Source organism: Eptatretus burgeri, chromosome 8 (assembly GCF_056783735.1).
Source record: "Eptatretus burgeri isolate ZD-2024b chromosome 8, Ebu_testis_v1, whole genome shotgun sequence".
In the NCBI taxonomy this organism is placed as follows: Eukaryota; Metazoa; Chordata; class Myxini; order Myxiniformes; family Myxinidae; genus Eptatretus; species Eptatretus burgeri.
The window spans coordinates 87,343,160-87,362,788 of NC_140968.1; the positions used below are offsets into that span (position 1 = coordinate 87,343,160).

At 45.8% G+C, this 19,629-nt stretch overlaps 1 protein-coding gene across 4 annotated transcripts in view; it reads right to left on the reverse strand.

Moving 5' to 3' along the window:
* The window catches only part of LOC147022221 (protein sidekick-2-like), a 676,300-nt gene that overhangs the window by 259,324 nt on the left and 397,347 nt on the right, over window positions 1-19,629 (reverse strand). The window contains exon 1 of one of the 4 annotated variants that reach the window (XM_085892917.1): window positions 15,694-15,866. The exons of the other annotated variants lie outside the window; for them this stretch is intronic. Within the exon in view, the coding sequence (XP_085749043.1) occupies window positions 15,694-15,743 (50 nt within the window). The 5' untranslated portion in view covers window positions 15,744-15,866. Of the gene's footprint in view, window positions 1-15,693; window positions 15,867-19,629 lie in introns of those variants that run through there. 4 annotated transcript variants of the gene reach the window in all.

Genomic DNA, 19,629 nt, shown 5'->3' on the forward strand with positions numbered 1-19,629 from the left:
TTGCCAATTTCAATTTACCTAAATACCCACGTCGTCCAAACTATCGGGGAAATTCACCCTCGGCAAGATCTGCGCGATCCGGCCCGTTACCGAGCCGGATCCGAGCCGTACTCCGAGCGGAGAGTACCAGATTCCTGCCGGGCCGATTGCACAATTACGGCAAGAATGAAGCCTCCTAATTCCTGTTCGCAGCGTGGCAAACCAATGGAAGAAGCACAGAAACGAGCTGGTGCATTCAACAATAGGGGTATTTATTTACAATAGGGGGAAGGGAACACACAAGGAGCAGAGCTATCACGACTATAAGAAATGCAAATTTACACACAAGCACTTATACAGTTGCTACTTAAAGGCGGGCCCATACACAGACACACACAGAAATGGACCCCAATGGTCTTTATTGAAGGCCTCCAGCTCGAGGACAGGTGAGCTAGAGACCAGAGCCTGTGCTTGGACCTGTCCACTTCATGTGGTCTTCGACGATCCAGCTCGGCGGGACTCGAACCCGCAACACGATGCCGCTCCAAGCACCAGGTACCACGCTCTCCAACTGGCCATGCAACAATCGACCAAGACCAAGGAGAAGGATCAGAGACAACGATGACCCAGGACCAGACGAACCAGCCAGCACCAAGATCTGCGACCCCCAAGACGATGATGACGACCACCATGATGACGATGACCACGACCAACACTCCAGGCCTAGCGTTCCTTTATATTCCTTTTTCCTCCAGGGTGAGAGAATCGCCATCTGAGGCGATCTCCACCCTCATTGGACGGAGTGTCATGGGAAAGTCGCTCTCTGTGGCAATCTCAACCCCATTGGCCAGGGTGCCGTGGGAAAGTCGCTCTCTGTGGCGTGATTGGACAAGGGGCACGCCCCTGCCTTCCTGGGCGGAGTCCCGGTCTGAGGCGATGGAAATCTCCACCCACGTACATGGCTGAACGCACGTGGGCAATGGCGTCGGTGTGTGAAGTGAAGTGAAGGAGATTTGTTGTCAACGAAACTCCCAGCACACACATGTAATTCCCATTAGACACAGGTAGGGGGCCCTAACTATAAACACACACTTACCGATATCACTGTTCTAGAAGGACCTGAATGTTGAGTGCTCATGTCTGCCAGTTTCGTAACAATATTACACCATTAACTACACCCATTTTGTCATGATACCCCTCCCATGTTTTTCTAAAAAGAAGAAAGCTGCATAAAGCAACCAAGTAGACCTACAAAATGTAAGCCCTTTGCTGTTTCAAACTTTACCCAAGTTTCTCTGCAGTTGCAGAAAATCACAAGTAATACATTCATGTGAGTCCAAATGCTACATGCCCCCCTCAGCCGCTGGACCCGTTTCACCATGCGTTGAAGAGTCATCAGTGACAGAGTGGACAGAAATGCACACCACCAATCATGTACTGCATGCAATGCCAATAGCAGTTAACATATAAATAATAAGGAGCTGATACTTTTTTGAAATATCGCGTAAACAAGCCAAGTTACCGAGATGGTTGCCGTGGCAACAAAATTTAGCCAATCACAGCCGTGATCTAATCAAGTTGAGATAATGGCATGAGCAATAGATATCTGCAATATGCAAGCTAAATGTTGAACAGTTTTTGAAATTTCAAGCACACAAAAGTTCAGTGGCCTCCAAAAGTATTCAACCCCTACCAATAATGCCTCATTTAGATGAATTATGAATAATGTAGAAAAGATTTTTCCAAATGAACTTTTTTATTCATAACTGCAGAGATCAAACTAAACACTGTTATATTTGAAGGAGGTTACAAGTCAGGAATACCTGCAAAAAAAAAACATGTACAAATCCAAATCCACTGGTTGTAAAAGTATTCAACCCCTTAGGTGAGTACTTGGTGGAAGAACTTTTTACAACAATGACTGCTATCAATCTGTTTGGGTAGATCTCTCCCAGCATTACACAGTGACATGGTTAAAAAATTCACCATTCTTCATGTGAAAATTCCTCTTGTTCTGCAAAGTTTGATAGGGAACATCGATTGACTGTAATCTTCAATTCTCGCCATAAATGTTCAATTGGGTTCAAGTCAGGACTTCGACTGTGGCACTCAAGAACATTTATTTTCCTATTATTCAGTCACTCCAGTGTGGCTTTAGCTTTGTGTTTCAGATCATTGTCCTGCTGAAATGTGAATCTCCTACCCAGTTTCAGATTCCTGGCTGACTCAAGCAGATTTTCATCAAGCATTCTCCTGTACTTTGTACCGTCCATTGTTCCTTTTATCCTGACAAGCTTGACAGTCCCGGCTGATGAAAATCAGCCCCATCACATGATGCTGCAACCACCATGCTTGACAGAAAGATAGTGTTGACTGGATGATGTGCAGTGGTAGGCTTGCACAAGAAGTAACGCTTTGAATTTAGACAAAAAAGTTTAATTTTTGTCTCGTCTGACTACAAAACTTTTCTCCACATGCAAATCATTGATTTGCGTTTTTTGTAAACTCCATATGAGCTTTTTCTTTTCAGAATCCTTTTCAGTATTGGCTTCTTTCTTGCCACCTGCCCATATAAGCCAGCTTTGTGAAGGGAACGGGATATTGTTGATCGAGGAACAATGACATCCATCTCAGACAGAGAGCCATGCAGATCTTTCAAAGTCATTGTTGGATTTACAGTGACTTTTTGGGGATTTACAGTGTCCCAAACCAGTTTCCTGTTTGCCTGGCTGCTGTGTTTGGATGGGTGACCTGATCTGGGTGGTGTCTGGGTGGTATGATACGTCCTCCACTTCTTCATGATGGATTTCATGGTACGCAAAGGGATAATGAGTGACTTTGAAATCTTCTTATAAACCTCTCCTGAACGGTGCTTCTCCACCACATTATGTTTAACTTATTTGGAAAGCTTCTTGGACTTCATGTTTATCTTTGTTGGTTGACCAAGTGAGTTGCACCTTAAAACTCCTTAGATAAGTGGGGGATTTTAATTTTTGTGAAACTTCTGATTACATACAGGTGAAACCAATTACCCATATTTTGTAACCTTTCAAACAAATAATTTGCTCTTGAAGTTATTTTGGGTTAATTAAGTAAAGGGTTTTGAGTAATTCTGCAAATGAAAATCATCTGATTTTCTCTGTTAGTCTCACTTATTCACATTAGATCCGCATGTTTAATCTTGATCACTTTGGAGTAGTTTGTGAATACTCATATATATTAAGTATACATCCATCCATGGGGACAATACTCTCTGCAGAGTGTTGGTGCTACCAAAGCAGTCTCCTGGCCTATTGGGCACAATCCTGGATGGGTCGCAACTCCGACACAGGATACCAGCAAGCCAGCACTTATTTTGCCAACCTCAGAAGGATGACAGGCTGAGTCAACCCCACCTGGTATTAATTCAACAGCCAAGTGGGATTTGAACTCAGGATCTGAGGATCCCAAGCCCACCACCCAAACCATTAAGCCAACACCAGGCATATATTAAGTTTGATTTGAAAGAATCATTAAATAAGCTCAGGTGGAATCAAAATGGGGATCATCAATTGACTGAAATTTTTTGAGGGGGTGAATACTTTTGTAAGCCACTGTACATGGACAGATAATCGGTCGGTCGAACGGAGCTCATTTTAATGTCCCCATCTCAGACCTTGTCAGAAGAGCAGGGACAAGACCCAATCACATCTCTCACCTGCAGTTGGAGGGAATAACCAATTAGCAGTCACCTCATCCCCAGGTGGCTAGGATTATCAAATAAATTAACTCCTCGCATGCTCTTCTATCCAAAAAAAAGCTGCATCCAGCAACTGGGACAAGGAGCTGATACTCGAGGTCCCCCACCTTTTAGGTGGTTGGTACACATCTGTTTTTGTTTTCCACACACAAGCTGTTCCTATATAACAATTCTAACTAACACACACACACACACACACACACACACACACACACACACACACACACACACACACACACACACACACACACACACACACACACACACACACACACACACACACTTTTTAACAGAAACAAGGCAAGAAGAGCCTCACAAATATCGGACACAAGCCAAATTGCCGAGATGGATGCCATTGCAACGTAATTCAGCGAATCACAGTCCTCATCTAATCAGGTTGAGATAATGTCACGAGGAATAGATATGTGCAAAAAGAAAACAAAATGAAAGTTAAACGTTTTTTAAAAAATATTGTCTTTGACCGGGGACAAAAAGCTACACAAGGTAAGTCAAGCCACCTGGGGTGCTTCTCCGAGTGAATAGGTGAGAGCTGATTGGTTATTCTGTCCAATTACGAGTGACAGACGTGGGGGTTGTTATGTACATTATTTCCAATTCAGTTCAGGTATTTAGGCTCATGAAAAAGCAGTAATATTGAAAAAGCAGTAATATTGACACAGAATTGTATCAACTGTCCTGAGTGCTGATCTGATGTACAGAGTGAATTTAAAATATCTAAAGGGTTCTGAAGGGTCTCAGTACACATTACATATTGAAGTGCACATTTAACAGTTATCTATTTGCAGGTAAACAAATACAAAATATAAAATAAAATCGAAATCACCAAGACGTGAAAACATTCCAGACTTTGTGTGCGGATGTCTTTTCCACCACAGCAGGACTTCATTTAATTTTAACCACTTTTGTGGGAAGAAAACATGTGCCACCTTTCACATCCTAAAACAGTCACAAATCAGTCACAGCTTTCTCCATGGTATTCACCCAAAACCATGGCATTCCCTCCAAAGCTCCACGTTTTGCTGCAAGAGCAGAAAAAACCAAGGTCTACCCGAAACACAGTTAGGAAGGCGTTTAACGAGGCATTTGCAGGTGAAGGGAACGAGTTTTCAAATTAAAAGTGCCCTTTGAGCCCCATTCAAGAAAGTTGATAATGGTCTTGGGAGGTTACGGCACAGGAGCTTCATCCTGAGGCCCAGCTGCCTGGCTCATATCTCTCGACAAAGAGCTTTCAAAGAAGATTTTCAAACCGATGCGTTTATATATATATATATATATATATATATATATATATATATATATATATATATATATATATATATATATATATATATATATATATATATATATATAGTTGTGGGCCGGGGTTGGTGGCGAGAACGACCACTGGGTGGGGGAGGTTACTCTCACCAGACTCCCGGGAATTGTAGGCCGTCACTCGGATAACTCCGTGAGCCGGCGGGTCGCTGAACTGACCGTGGACGCCAATATCTCAACCGCGTAGCGTAGGGTCTATTTGTCTATAACCAATTTACCTAATTAACTACGCGATTTCGACTATCGGGGAAACCATGCCCTCGGCACGTCTTACACGAACCAGGTCACTCTACCGACTGCGGTAGAGTTCCAACTACGGACCACCAACTCCGGTTCGGGTGCAGCCGAGCGGAAACTGCCAAAGCCGTGCCGGCTATAATAGACCGATTACCGGGGATGAACCCCCGCTTATACTCAGACCCAGTCCATGCTGGACCAATGTAAGAAGGGACAGAAACGGACTGGGAACATTTCTAATAGATTTATTAACAATAAAATAAAGACAAAGGCAAGACTTGACACAAATATGCAAGCAGGGAAATATTTACAATAAGCAAAAACACTTAAACAATTCTACTTAAAGATGGGCCCACACGCAGACACACACACAAAAAGAAAAGAAACCCCAGAGTCTTTATTTGACCCTCGCAGCCATGAAGAGAGACAAGCTGGTGGTCAGAGTTTGGTGGGGACCTGGTCGTCAGAGGGAAAGCGTGCTCTGTAGTGCGGCACCTGCCAAAGGTCGTCGGTTTGGTCCCAGTCGCACGTGTGGGACTCGTGACTCGTGGCAGAGCTCGCGTGGTGAATAGCGGGGCCACAGAACTCCTCTACCCATAACAGCCACTGTGAAGAATGAACCAGACTGCTCACAGCCACCGTGAACCAACTGACTGCTCGTGACCACTGCTCTTGACCACTGCTCGTAACCACACACGAACTCTCATCCACAGAACTCCGCTCCTCGTAACAGCCACCGTGAAGAACGAACCAGACTGCTCACAGCCACCGTGAACCAACTGACTGCTCGTGACCACTGCTCTTGACCACTGCTCGTAACCACACACGAACTCTCATCCACAGAACTCCTCTCCTCGTAACAGCCACCGTGAAGAACGAACCAGACTGCTCACAGCCACCGTGAACCAACTGACTGCTCGTGACCACTGCTCGTGACCACTGCTCGTAACCACACACGAACTCTCATCCACAGAACTCCTCTCCTCGTAACAGCCACCGTGAAGAACGAACCAGACTGCTCACAGCCACCGTGAACCAACTGACTGCTCGTGACCACTGCTCGTGACCACTGCTCGTAACCACACACGAACTCTCATCCACAGAACTCCTCTCACCATAACAGCCACCGTGAAGAATGAACCAGACTGCTCACCGCCACCGTGAACAAAAACTGCCTGACCCAACCACCGGGAAAAAAACTCCTCCTTACTCAGAGAGTCTCGGAGATATTGTGTTGCAAATCTGGAAGCCTTTTACACACAAACAGACAGCAGTCCCCGTAGCTTAGTTATTTTGATAAGTATGTGTTTATAGTTAGAATCCCTTCTTGTCTAATGGGAATTTCGTGTGTGCGCAATGAGTTATTTTATAGTCAGGTTTATTACATCTACAACAACAACAACAACAATGGCACCGTCCCTAACTCAACCCGGTCGCCATTGCCCACGTGTTTTTGGCTGAAGGTGTGGGCGGAGCCTCCATTGCCTCAGATCCAACTCCACCCAAGAAAGGTGGGAGTTGCCCCGCCTACCATGGGCATGTCCAATGAGGGACGGCCAGCAGATCGCGTGATGGAACAGTCCAATCAGGAGGCGAGTGGCGAGGAAAGAAAACGCTCCCACCTCAAAAGAGGAGAGGAGTGATCGTGGCGACAGCGGAGCGTCTGCGGTCTTGGTGGCGATTGGCTTCGTCTGCGGTCATGGTGGCTTGGTCTCGTTTGTGGGCCGTGGACTTCGGGTCGTGGGTTCGAGTCCCACCGTGGTGGTTTGGAGTCGGTGTGACCGCACGAGGCGGGAAGGTACCCCGGCCCGGCTCGACCGAACAAAGACCCACATGGTCCAGTTTTTTTGGGAGTGTGTGTGTGTGTGTGTGTGTGTGTGTGTGTGTGTGTGTGTGTGTGTGTGTGTGTGTGTGTCCGTGGGCCCCATCTGTAAGTAGAATCGTTAAGTGCCTTGTTCATTTAACATTACATTTCTTTATTCGTGATAACTCTGCTTCTTTGTCTCCCTTCCCGATTATTGCCGATTGTAAACTAAACCCCCGTGTTAAATGTTCCAGTTCGTTGTTCGTGTTTTCTTCCATTGACCCAGCACAGTGCGGGTTTGAGAAATAGTAAGGCCGTTGGTGCCGTAAATTGTTTATTTGGACCGACGGATCTTGGTAATCCCCGCTCGGTTTACACTGGGATCGGCTCGGTAAACGGTCCGTTCCACCCGAGGTCCGTCGAGGGTGTGGTTTTCTCCGGTAGTTGGACTACATGGGTACTTAGGTATTGTGATGTCCACGGGACTTGAACAGTCCCGCCAATGTAGAATGAACCGAAACGATGGAGGCGGTTTATTTTTTATAACCCAAAGATGGCGGTTTTAATCACTCTACAGCAAACGGGACGAGGAAGGTGGCACGAGTCGCTTTTCACTGAGTTAATAATGTTTATTTCTCTAACCAGAAATAATAAGACTCGGCAAGAGGAGGGATCCGGGGCGATTCAACGGGATGGTGGTGTGGGTTCGGGCGTGGGGAAAACACAAACAATTCCAATGGATATACAAATCTCAAACCCTCTAAGGCGCCAGGTACACACACACACACACACACACACACACACACACACACACACACACACACACACACACACACACACACACACACACACACACACACACACACACACACACACACACCGTAGCTGGTCCTGGTAGTCAGGCTGGCCCGTGGTGTAGGCGCAACAGTCCCTGGATTGGCGCCGGACGAGCTGGCGTCGCGCTCATCTGGTGTCGACCTCCTGGTCTATGCCCAAGACCGCTCACAGCCGCCAGGGAGCCAGTGCTGGCGCCAAGATGCGAGCAGGAGAGGGAGGCAGGTCGGCCTGCCGTTCGACCCCATACTCCGAGCCAGCAGAACCCCAGAGCCAACCGAGGTGAGGCACGAGGCACAGCAAGGCCACGAGACACGATGAATCCAGGAACGAACCAGCGCAACAATCCAGCACGCTCCGAGCCCAACAGCCTCCACCAAAACAAGGTTTTTCTTTATCGATCTTCTTCTTCCACCCCTTTTCCCTGAACAGAACCTTTTTATCCTCGAGTCCTCGTCACTTCCAATCGAGCCGTTTTATTGGCCCTCCGCCGTCGCCTTCCGCCAATCGTGATCACAGGGCGGAGCCATCCGCAGCACTGTCCTGTGATGTCACGGCAAGCCTCCAGGGAATACTAAAAGGGTTTACGCAGACACACTTACCCTAACCTGTCTCCCTATCTAATTACGTGGCAATTATCATTTCCCCCTTGAAGAAATGGACATTTACTAGACAACTTATCACCACTGAATTGCTACTTATTACATCGAGATCCTGGTACACTCGAACAGCATGGCATACCTAATTAAACATCCTAATTACCCTTTGAATGCATACCCCCCTCAGACGTAACACTGCCCCCTCCTCTGGTACCGCAGCTCCTGCAAGGTATATCACAGGCGCTACCGTACCAGCCTTAACACTTCCTGACTCACACCTAATTAACCTAACGAAATAAAGTAGGAGGGGCAATGGGCAGCGAGCCGCAGCTAATTTACCTATCCTGCTTAATGTACTACCCCCTTATGGCCTTATCCTTGCCTAAACAATCATTCATTTTTTTTAATTTTTATTTTATTTTATCACATGAGAGCACTGAGCGAAGTTGCACTCCATCCTCTGGATCATCGCTCTTCTCCAACACTCTTCCAGTGATCTGGGGAGGGTAAACAAAAGGTTCCACAAAAACACAACACTTATACTTTACATTCCTACTCTAAGCCTTAACGACACTATTCACAGGATCTTTACACTTGACCGCGTCCCCCAGTGGATGCTAATAGACCCAGCGTTACCTGGGGAGCCAATTTTCAAATTTGCTTGACCCCAAAATTATGCGGACATCATGCCCTTGCTGCACATGTCAAGTTGTGCGGGATCGAGTGGGACTCACACATCTTCACAACACTCACACCATGGTCATCATCACATTTCTAGGTCATGGTCCCCATTTTAATGATGCAGGCTGAATCCCGTCATGGCCGTGGTGTGGGTTACCACAAGATGATGGGGGCATCTCAGGAGCAACCATGCCCACAGGTAAGCTTTAGTCCAACCCGGACGTTTCTCCGCCCCGCTCCCTTTGATTCCCACCCCCCTGGTAGCCATCAGCTCTCATCCCGTACAACACACTGGAAGGGGTCTCACTGGCTCCTCTGGCCTTCCTGGGTCGCCAAGGTCCTACCCGCCTTGGTCGCCCAACCAGACCCTCTCCCAGTTGCCTCCAGACAGTGTCACCGTTAGCCACCAGGGGTGAATCTCCTTGAAGGGGGGTCGCAATTCCCGCTCACCGTGAGCCTCAGCAATCCCTGTGGACAAGCACATCACCCCCACCCACAAAACCCACATGACTCCCCCACCCCATCGGCCTTACATGTGACACCTGAATTTCTAACACTTCACCGACCATGACCTTCCCTGTTACCACACCATGTCCAATAAAAAATCAATGTGTGCATCATACATTTCACTTCTTAACTTGAAACAACTCACACAGCACTTCTCACCCGATCCACGCACCAGCCATTGGACAGCCACTCGTGCCCGCTTTTTTACCAATTACCCACTGTCCCTATTGTCACTCTAAAACCAAGCAGAACTTACAAACCCATGCCAATTTTCCCACAATTCACTATTTTCACCAAAGGAGGGCACTTTGCCACAATCTCACCAGCCGAGCATGGCCCTATATGCTCAGCCCGATCTAGATTCCCCGACCCCCGACAGTGATTTCCGGAATCGACCTATGTAAGGGCACCTCGGATAGACCTGGCGGTTCAGCAGGAGGATTCATCCTCTGAATCATTTGGGTAATGCCAATTTCTTCCAGTCCCCCTCCCTGATCCTGGATCTCCGCCTGTCGGATTGTCACCGATGGCCTCTCTGGCACCCGACCCGGCCTCCTCCACGAGGCCAGCCTGGCTGCACACTCAGCCGCTCGGTGAACGGTGGGTGGTCCTGTAACTCCACTAGCGCTCGGACCTCAGGGTCTGGAAGAGCAGCTAAAATTTTCTCTAGTGCCAGTCTGTCCCATGCCTCCACTGTAAGGTCCCGATACGTGATCCTGACTGATTGGTAAATGTCCTGTGCCAGCTCCTGCACTGTCTCACCCGGCTTTAATCTGCGGTGCTGGAGCTGGGCCCGCACCAGATCACAGTTTGCTGCGAACCCAAACCGACAGCTCAACGCCTCGCAAATGTGGGAGCTGGTCAACATCCCTCCGCGATCACGTTTAACACATCTGCGGCTGGTCCCCGCAACGTTGCCACCAAATTCCCTGTACGTTCCCCGCTCATTCCACCCGTTTAGTCGGGAAATGCACTCAAATTGCGTCAGAAAAGCTTCAACGCTCCCTGACCCGTCAAAATTTACCAGGGGGATCACTTTCCCGGTGGCCCGCTTCCCAGTTTCTCCCTTGTCCGAATTCAGCCCAGGGATCAAACACCCTTGTGGCTGCGTATCCAATTTCGGAGCCCACTGTGGCCAAAGATGTTTTGTGGTGAGGGTCTCATGGGTCAATTTTGCCTCCTGTTCCAAACGTTGAAGGGACCGATTCACCTCTTCCCACAGGATCTTCTGGGCCCACACAACCTCCTCCAAGGCTCCGTCGCGAGTTTGTAGCTGCTCCTCAACCAACCCGGACACTCCACTTACAAAAGACGGCTCTACCAGGCCTTTATCCAAGACTTCATCTTGGCTCATAATTTTATCTTGTTCGTCCAAACGAGCCTCCAATCCTTTTACCTCCTCCGCCAAATTCATCCCTTGCTTCCTCAGCTCTCCCCACTCTTCTAATTGCAGCTGCATACGAGAATCCACACAGGCACGATGACGTTCCAGGCTTTCATCCACTTTATCAACCCGAATGTTCGTTGCATCAATTTTATCTACCAATTTTTTCCGTATATTTTCCCCCTCCAATGTAATTTCTACCTTTGTTTCCTCCAATCTATCCTCGAATTTACTTTGTATTTCCCCCAATTGAACATCCACACACTCCTGCATCTCAGTTTTCATTTTCTCCATCTTTTCCCCCAATTCATCCCTCATTAAATCAATCCGTGCACCCAATTGTTCCCCCATTAGCCCCAATTGATCTGTCATTTCTGCCCTCTGTGTCACGAATTAATTTGCCATTTCTTCCCCCTGTGCCGTCATTTCTGCCCTCTGTGTCACGAATTTATTTGCTATTTGTGCTGTCATGTCCCCTATTAAACGTTCCAACATTGTCTGGATCGACATCGCGCCGGTTTCCGGCGGTGCCGCCCCGTTACGGGTGATGAAGCAAGGTCCATGCTCGGAATGGGGGAGATTCCGATCCGACCCCCGTCTCTCCCTTCTTCCCCCGACTCGCTGCCAGACACGTGGCCTTCCTCCTCAAACATCTGCACATCCGCCGTGGTGCAGAAGTCCCGTTTTCCGCCAATTAAATTTAATTTGAAAAATCCCGCCAAAATTTTCCCGCGCTCGTGCGCTTTTCTGTAGTAATTATATATTCCAATTCGTGGCGAGATTTTAATCCTGGTATATTCTCCCGATACCAAATATAATTTAGAGGGGTTCGAACATCCCACTCCTGACACCAATGTGACGTCCACGGGACTTGAACAGTCCCGCCAACGTAGAATGAGCTGAAACGATGGAGGCGGTTTATTTTTTATAACCCAAAGATGGCGGTTTTAATCGCTCTCCAGCAAACGGGACGAGGAAGGTGGGATGAGTCGCTTTTCACTGAGTTAATAATGTTTATTTCTCTAACCAGAAATAATAAGACTCGGCAAGAGGAGGGATCCAGGGCGATTCGATGGGATGGTGGTGTGGGTTCGGGCGTGGGGAAAACACAAACAATTCCAATGGATATACAAATCTCAAACCCTCTAACGTGCCAGGTACACACACACACACACACACACACACACACACACACACACACACACACACACACACACACACACACACACACACACACACACACACACACACACACACAAAACGTAGCTGGTCCTGGTGGTCAGGCTGGCCCATGGTGTAGACGCAACAGTCCCTGGATTGGCGCCGGACGAGCTGGCGTCGCGCTCGTCTGGTGTCGACCTCCTGGTCTAGGCCCAAGACCGCTCACAGCCGCCAGGGAGCCAGTGCTGGTGCCAAGATACGAGCAGGAGAGGGAGGCAGGTCCGCCCGCCGTTCGACCCCGTACTCCGAGCCAGCAGAACCCCAGAGCCAACCGAGGTGAGGCATGAGGCACAGCAAGGCCACGAGACACGATGAATCCAGGAACGAACCAGCGCAACAATCCAGCACGCTCCGAGCCCAACAGCCTCCACCAAAACAAGGTTTTTCTTTATCGATCTTCTTCTTCCACCCCTTTTCCCCGAACAGAACCTTTTTATCCTTGAGTCCTCGTCACTTCCAATCGAGCCGTTTTATTTGCCTTCCGCCATCGCCTTCCGCCAATCGTGATCACGGGGCGGAGCCATCCGCAGCACTGTCCTGTGACGCCACGGCAAGCCTCCAGGGAATACTAAAAGGGTTTACGCAGACACACTTACCCTAACCCGTCTCCCTATCTAATTACGTGACAATTATCATTTCCCCCTTGAAGAAATGGATATTTACTAGACAATTTATCACCACTGAATTGCTACTTATTACATCGAGATCCTGGTTCACTCGAACAGCATGGCATACCTAATTAAACATCCTAATTACCCTTTGAATGCATACCCCCCTCAGACTTAACAGTATATTGAAATGAGTCAATTAACTCCACCCCACGCCGTCGAAATATTGGCGACCACAGTCCGCTAAGGGACCCGTGAACTCTCGGACTTACAGTATCCGAGAGTCATGACCTAAATTCCGGCTGTTCGGTGGGAGACGACTCCACTGCTCCACCTCGTGGTCGTTTCGCGCCAACGAACACCGGCCCACAACAATATCTCCTCCCACCATGGGGAGGGGCTCTTGGCGAAAAATTCCTCGCTGTCCGCACCTCATTGGACAGGGTGCTACGGCCTACTTTTCTGGGGCAGGGACTTGGCCCCTGCCGGGAAACCCCAACCGCTCTTTCCACACGGGGGCAAACTTGATGAGTAACAGTATAACGCTGCAAAGGTACGTTGGTGGTGCAGCCGGTTGGCGGTGGATCCTGACGGGCTGAGGGGTCATGCAGCTGGCTTGTTGGTTGTTAGATGTAAAGATTTAATAACCTAAAGGCCCAGTCACACCTTGACGTTTTAGCCTGCTTATGCCGATTTTTGGAAAATTTGTCTAAAACGCTGGTACACATTGAATACGTTATGGGTAAGTTTTGATAACATTGAGAGCACGCTGAAAAACACTGCCATACGTCGTTGTATGCTGGCTTTAAACGTTGTACTTTTCGGTTGTCTTCAAATTTTCCATGCTTGAAATTTTAAGACATATGCCAGCGTATGACTCACACGTTCCGCATAATGCTGGCCATAAGTTGTAGGCACGTCACGCGATCATTGACACACGTTGACACACGTTACTTGTAAGTTAGTCATAAGTCGAAACACGTCGAGGTAATGTTTAGTGTACCCGAAACTTATTTCTAACCTATGAGTAACGTGTTGTACTCACGTTACGCGATCGGTGACACACATCGACACACGTTACTTGTAAGGTGCTCATAAGTCGAAACACATCAAGGTAATGGTTAGCGTAAGTATTCCAGAATCCTGGGTTTTATTTTTTTTCTTCCTTCCTTCGGTATGATGGTGATTTTGACACTTCGATTTCTAGTGCGGTTATAATATAATATAATTAATAGGCTGCCGCTCAACGATTTAAATCATAACCACACTGTACACTGAACACCGTCATACCGAAGAAAAAAAAAAACCGGGAGTCTGGAACACTGACGCTAACCATTACCTTGACGTGTTTCGACTTATGAGTACCTTTCAAGTAACGTGTGTCGATGTGTGTCAACGATCGTATATCGCACGTACAACTTATTCCCATCGCATGCGGAGCGTGTGTCATACGGCAAGTACGTCGTAAAATTTTCAACATGTTTAAAATTACAAGACGTACTCCATTTAATACGACGTATGATAGCGTACTTTTGCATTCTATTCACGCATACCAAACTTACCCATACCGTATTCGACGTGCGCCAGCGTTTTAGACACATTTTTCAGAGGTCGGCATACGCTGGCAAGATCGCCAAGGTGTGACTGCGATGTTGACACTTCCATTTCTGCGGCGGTTATGATTTGAATCGTTGTGCGGCAGCCTTTCCATAACCTACGCCATGTCATCGGCGGCAATGCGTGCAACGCGCTATGCCTAAGTTAGACTATCGTTGGGCATAGGTTGTGAAGGCTGACAACAGGTTCAGCATTCGTTGGTATAAGTTATCTATAACACAACGAAACGTTCTGTGTCTGTTTCTAATACGTTATGCGTAAGACCAAGTCGTTATGAATACGTCCGAATCTTTAAAAAAAAACATCAAAAGTTCAACGTAAGCCAGCGTTTTACATACATTTTAATACGTTGCCATTGCTGGCTAAAACGTCAAGGTGTGACTGGGCCTTAACTAAAAGTCGCAACGCACGTTTTTAATTCTCCCACTAGACAAAACGAAAGGGATCTGACGACACATATACTTAATGGGATACCTGTCTTTTGGGACCTGTATGTTGAATGCAAATGGTTTCCAGATCCGTAACAATATATATATATATATATATATATATATATATATATATATATATATATATATATATATATATATATATATATATTCGAATTCCAGACTCAGTGCACATTTAACACCTATTGCAGGCAATTGCAACGTCTGCTGGGGGGTGGGGGTGGGGGGGAGTTGCACCCATCCTGTGCTCTTTCACGTTAAACATCACATGAGAAGCCTTTGGATAGTTCTGCCTGCCTGGTATTGGCGGTGCAATGACACTGGACCGTGACAATGGCCTAAGATCCCACGCCTTCTTCACAGGGAGTCTTGGTTATTCTTTGCCAACAATGTATTCAGCAGCACTGGCCTATAATTACTTTTTATCATACTTATTACATGTCGAACTATGCAGGGATTTGAGTCAAGGAGACAGTTTAATTTGTAGTTACACAAATAGCATGGTGTAACGGAGGTGATCTGTCATATGATGTTACTGCAAAGATGGAAATCAATTTGCTGCAGATCCAGAAAGCTTAAGAACTTATTTATTTTGATTTTCACCAAAATCCTTTCTTCGAGGGAAATCGGGATTTGATTTGCTGTTTACAAATCGACAAATGTGAAAAGAGTGCGAAATTGTGTTTGCACATGAGTTACCAAGATGGTAGAATTGATGCTTCTACAGTGATTTCAAACAAAAACATCATCACAGAAGTGACATCAACAGGAAATGGTTGTTTGGAGATGTGAAAGATGGCATGACGTTTGGAGAGGAATCTGATTCGGCTCCGTTGAGGAGGCTTCAGCTGGAAAATACAAATATTTCTGCAACAGATGTCAGAATTTAAGGATCCGTAATGAGCGTGTATTTCTGTTCTCATAAAGCATCATGGTTGATTAATTCTTACAAGTTCCCTCAAACCTCTCTTTCATTGTTGTAATCACACGCTATTGTGATGCTGAAATATTCAGGAATACTTGAATAAAAAGAAACAATATGTCACCAATTTTGTAGAAACAATATGTCATCCATTCACTGCTGTTTAACGCTGACCAGATGGTGCCCAAGGGAGTGCGATTCGCCTCTGAGCATCACGTCAGGGTTCCAATCTCAAGCCAGCTATAAACCGTCACCCTGGTGTTACACAGGCAAGTTGATGCATCAATCTGTGCCATCCTTCGGGTGGATGTTAGCCTTCTCGCTTTAACTAGTGCGGTTAACGATCCCACGGTGTCTTTCACGATGAGAAGAAGAGTTATTGCTGTTACCTCAAACAAATTGTGAACAATGTTGTTTATCGACCATCGGAGTTTTTTTTACATCAGGTGATCTCCCGGAAGCACCACAGCAATAACTGCAATTTATTACCAAAGCTGTAACTGGAGTGTCCCCCACCATGCTCCCTGCACATTGGGAGATGGGATTTTACAATCAGTGTGTGTGTGTGTGTGTGTGTCCGTCTGTCCAAGCCATAACTGTTTTTCACCATTTGAGCTTTTGTCATCAAATTTTCAACAAATCTTTATTATGAGAATAAGGAGAAAATAATTAAAAATTTAGTCAAAATCTTAAAGGGCAAAGCCAGTGACTATAAATAGCCCTTATCAGCTCCGCCGCAGCACGTCAAGCATGAGATGTCCCATTTTTATTATTCGCTTCCGTGTTTATTTGTTTACCATTGAGCTCCAATGTGTCTGTCCAGGCCATAACATTTCTACTAATAATTCAGCTTTTGTCATCAAATCTTCAACAAATCTTTATTATGAGAATAGGGAGAAAGTAATTAAAAATTGGGTCAAAATCTGAAAGGGCAAAGTCAGTGACTATAAATAGCCCTTATTATCCCCGCTGCAGCGCATCAAGCATGAGATGTCCCTCATTTTTAATCGCTTCCGTGTTTATTTATTTACCATTGAGCTCCAGTGTGTCTGTCCAGGCCATAAATTTTTACTAATAATTCAGCTTTTGTCATCAAATCTTCAACAAATCTTTATTTTGAGAAAATGGAGAAAATAATTAAAAATTGGGTCAAAATCTGAAAGGGCAAAGTCAGTGACTAAAAATAGCCCTTATTAACCCCACCGCGCATCAAGCATGAGATGGCCCTCATTTTTAATTGCTTCCGTGTTTATTTATTTTGTTACCATTGAGCTCCAGTGTGTCTGCCCAGGCCGTAACAGTTTTCTGAATAATTCATCTTTTGGCATGAAATCTTCAACGAACCTTTATTATGAGAATATGGGGAATGCAAATTAATAAAATGTGCAATTTATTTTTAACTGTCGTTTTCATCAAGTTTAGTTCCAGTACAAAGTGGACGTGGACGGGATTTGCATTTTGAGATGCTTTCTAGTTGATTATTTTGTTGGCTTTGTCAGAAATTATCACGTGATGAGGAAAGTATGACCTGTATTGTTTTGGGGATATTTGATAAAATGTTCCCTTACCCCACCTGCTCAATACAACTGGCAAAGATCGTCTTCACCGGATAGCCGCCATTTTCTATGAACAGAATGCTTCTGCTTCTGTCCATGGATAACTTGGACATTTGATCCAATTGAGTGTGTCCAGAATGGGAAGTGATGTTTTGGGTGTAGCTGTCATGCCCGTGGAGTGGAAAAGAGCTTATGTTGTAGTAATCACATTAGCTGAGGATGAAAGTGGTTCTGCTGTGCAATCGTGGGGAGGGGGGAGGGGGAAGGGGGGTAGGTTTCCCATGTTTATTGCCATGGAGCTACTATATTTAATGCAATTTGTTATTCTTAGTGATGGAGAATACACTGGCTGAGGATGATCATCATGATATGTGCAGTTAAAACTTTATATTTATGTTCAGTTATTGAAGTTAATTTCAAAGTTGAAATCTTAATTCATTGTTACGAAGAGAAGGGAATGACAAGATGGCCTACAGGTACGTAAACACACCTCTAAGCTGTCCAGCCTGAGTTTGAATCCTGACCTTGCAGGACGATGCGTCAACTGTCATGGCAGGGTGTTTCACAAGCAGGGTGATTCATCAAGATGGGTGTGCTGTCCCTCAGATAGATATTAAGCCGGGTGTCCCGTCTGATGGCATGAGTTGGTGGATGTTAAAGATTCTACAGTGTCCTTCGGGAAGAGTAGGCGAGCTATTGCCAGCACCATTAACAAATTCCAAATTCCTGCCTTAACCTGAGTCACATGTCAAACCTGGCCAGCTGTTTTCTGAAAGACTTGAGCCAGACTTCCCCTGGCCAACCACACAAGTGGAAAAGAAGAAGAAGTAGTAACTAAGAAAAGATCAAGTGAGTTATCTCCTTTTTGGTGTGGGTCTGGAATATACTGTATCTTTGACAGTGTAAAGAATGTAGTAGCCAAAGGTGCTGTGGTATATCTCAAGGTTAACATCACGAATGGAATGAATTATTATCGTAATTTGTAATGTCTTTACCATTGCAATTGTTTGTGAAATACATTGCACGATACTGTAGCGCATGCACTTGCGAACTTGGGAGAGGAAACACAACTCCATTTTGGTGTAAGAGTATAAACCTTGTATTTGCAAAGCAATAAATAATGTCACATTCAAAGGACTATGTGACGGAATAATTTTGTATCCTTACAGAAAAACTTGGATCACAAAACCCCTTCTTTAGAAACTCCATGGAAGACTTGATGTGATTATTCCACGGCGTCCATATCCTGGGTTTTCAAAATTACAAACACCTGCCTCAATGTAGAGAGGGACAGTAGTACATCAGCCACACATCTGCAACTTAATAATGATGCAACCAGCAGGTCAAGTTTGCAATTTAATCCCATTACAATATGGACTTGCTCGCAAAAACGACACCATTGCTTTGTTGCTTGTTGTGCAATATTTTAACAACCCTGTTGTGATTGCTGGCGCTGCATCGATACTTGATTATAATTGAAAACACTTCTTATTTATCTACACAACTGCCCCCTGAGAATTTCATTCGTAGAAGAAATACAGTGGCCTACAAAAGTATTCAGCTTCACTTCCAAAGCGAACACATTTTGATTCCACCTGAGCTCATTTTATGATTCTTTCAAATCAAACTTAATATACGAGTCTCCACAAGCTACTCCAGAGTGATAAAGCTAAAAAAAAATGCAGATGAAATGCAAATAAGTTTGAATAACACAGAAAATCAGGCAATTCTTAGTTGCAAAAGTATTCAAACCCTTTAACTAATTAACCCCAAATCACTTCAAGAGTAAATTATTTGTTTGAAAGGTTACAAAATGAGAGGGAAAGAGGGAAAGAGGGAAAGAGGGAAAGAGGGAAAGAGGGAAAGAGGGAAAGAGGGAAAGAGGGAAAGAGGGAAAGAGAGGGAAAGAGAGGGAAAGAGAGGGAAAGAGAGGGAAAGAGAGGGAAAGAGAGGGAAAGAGAGGGAAAGAGAGGGAAAGAGAGGGAAAGAGAGGGAAAGAGAGGGAAAGAGAGGGAAAGAGAGAGAAAGAGGGGGAAAGAGAGGGAAAGAGAGGGAAAGAGAGAGACAGAGAGGGAAGAGAGAGGGAAAGAGAGGGGAAGAGAGGGAAAGAGAGGGAAAGAGAGGGAAAGAGAGGGAAAGAGAGGGAAAGAGAGGGAA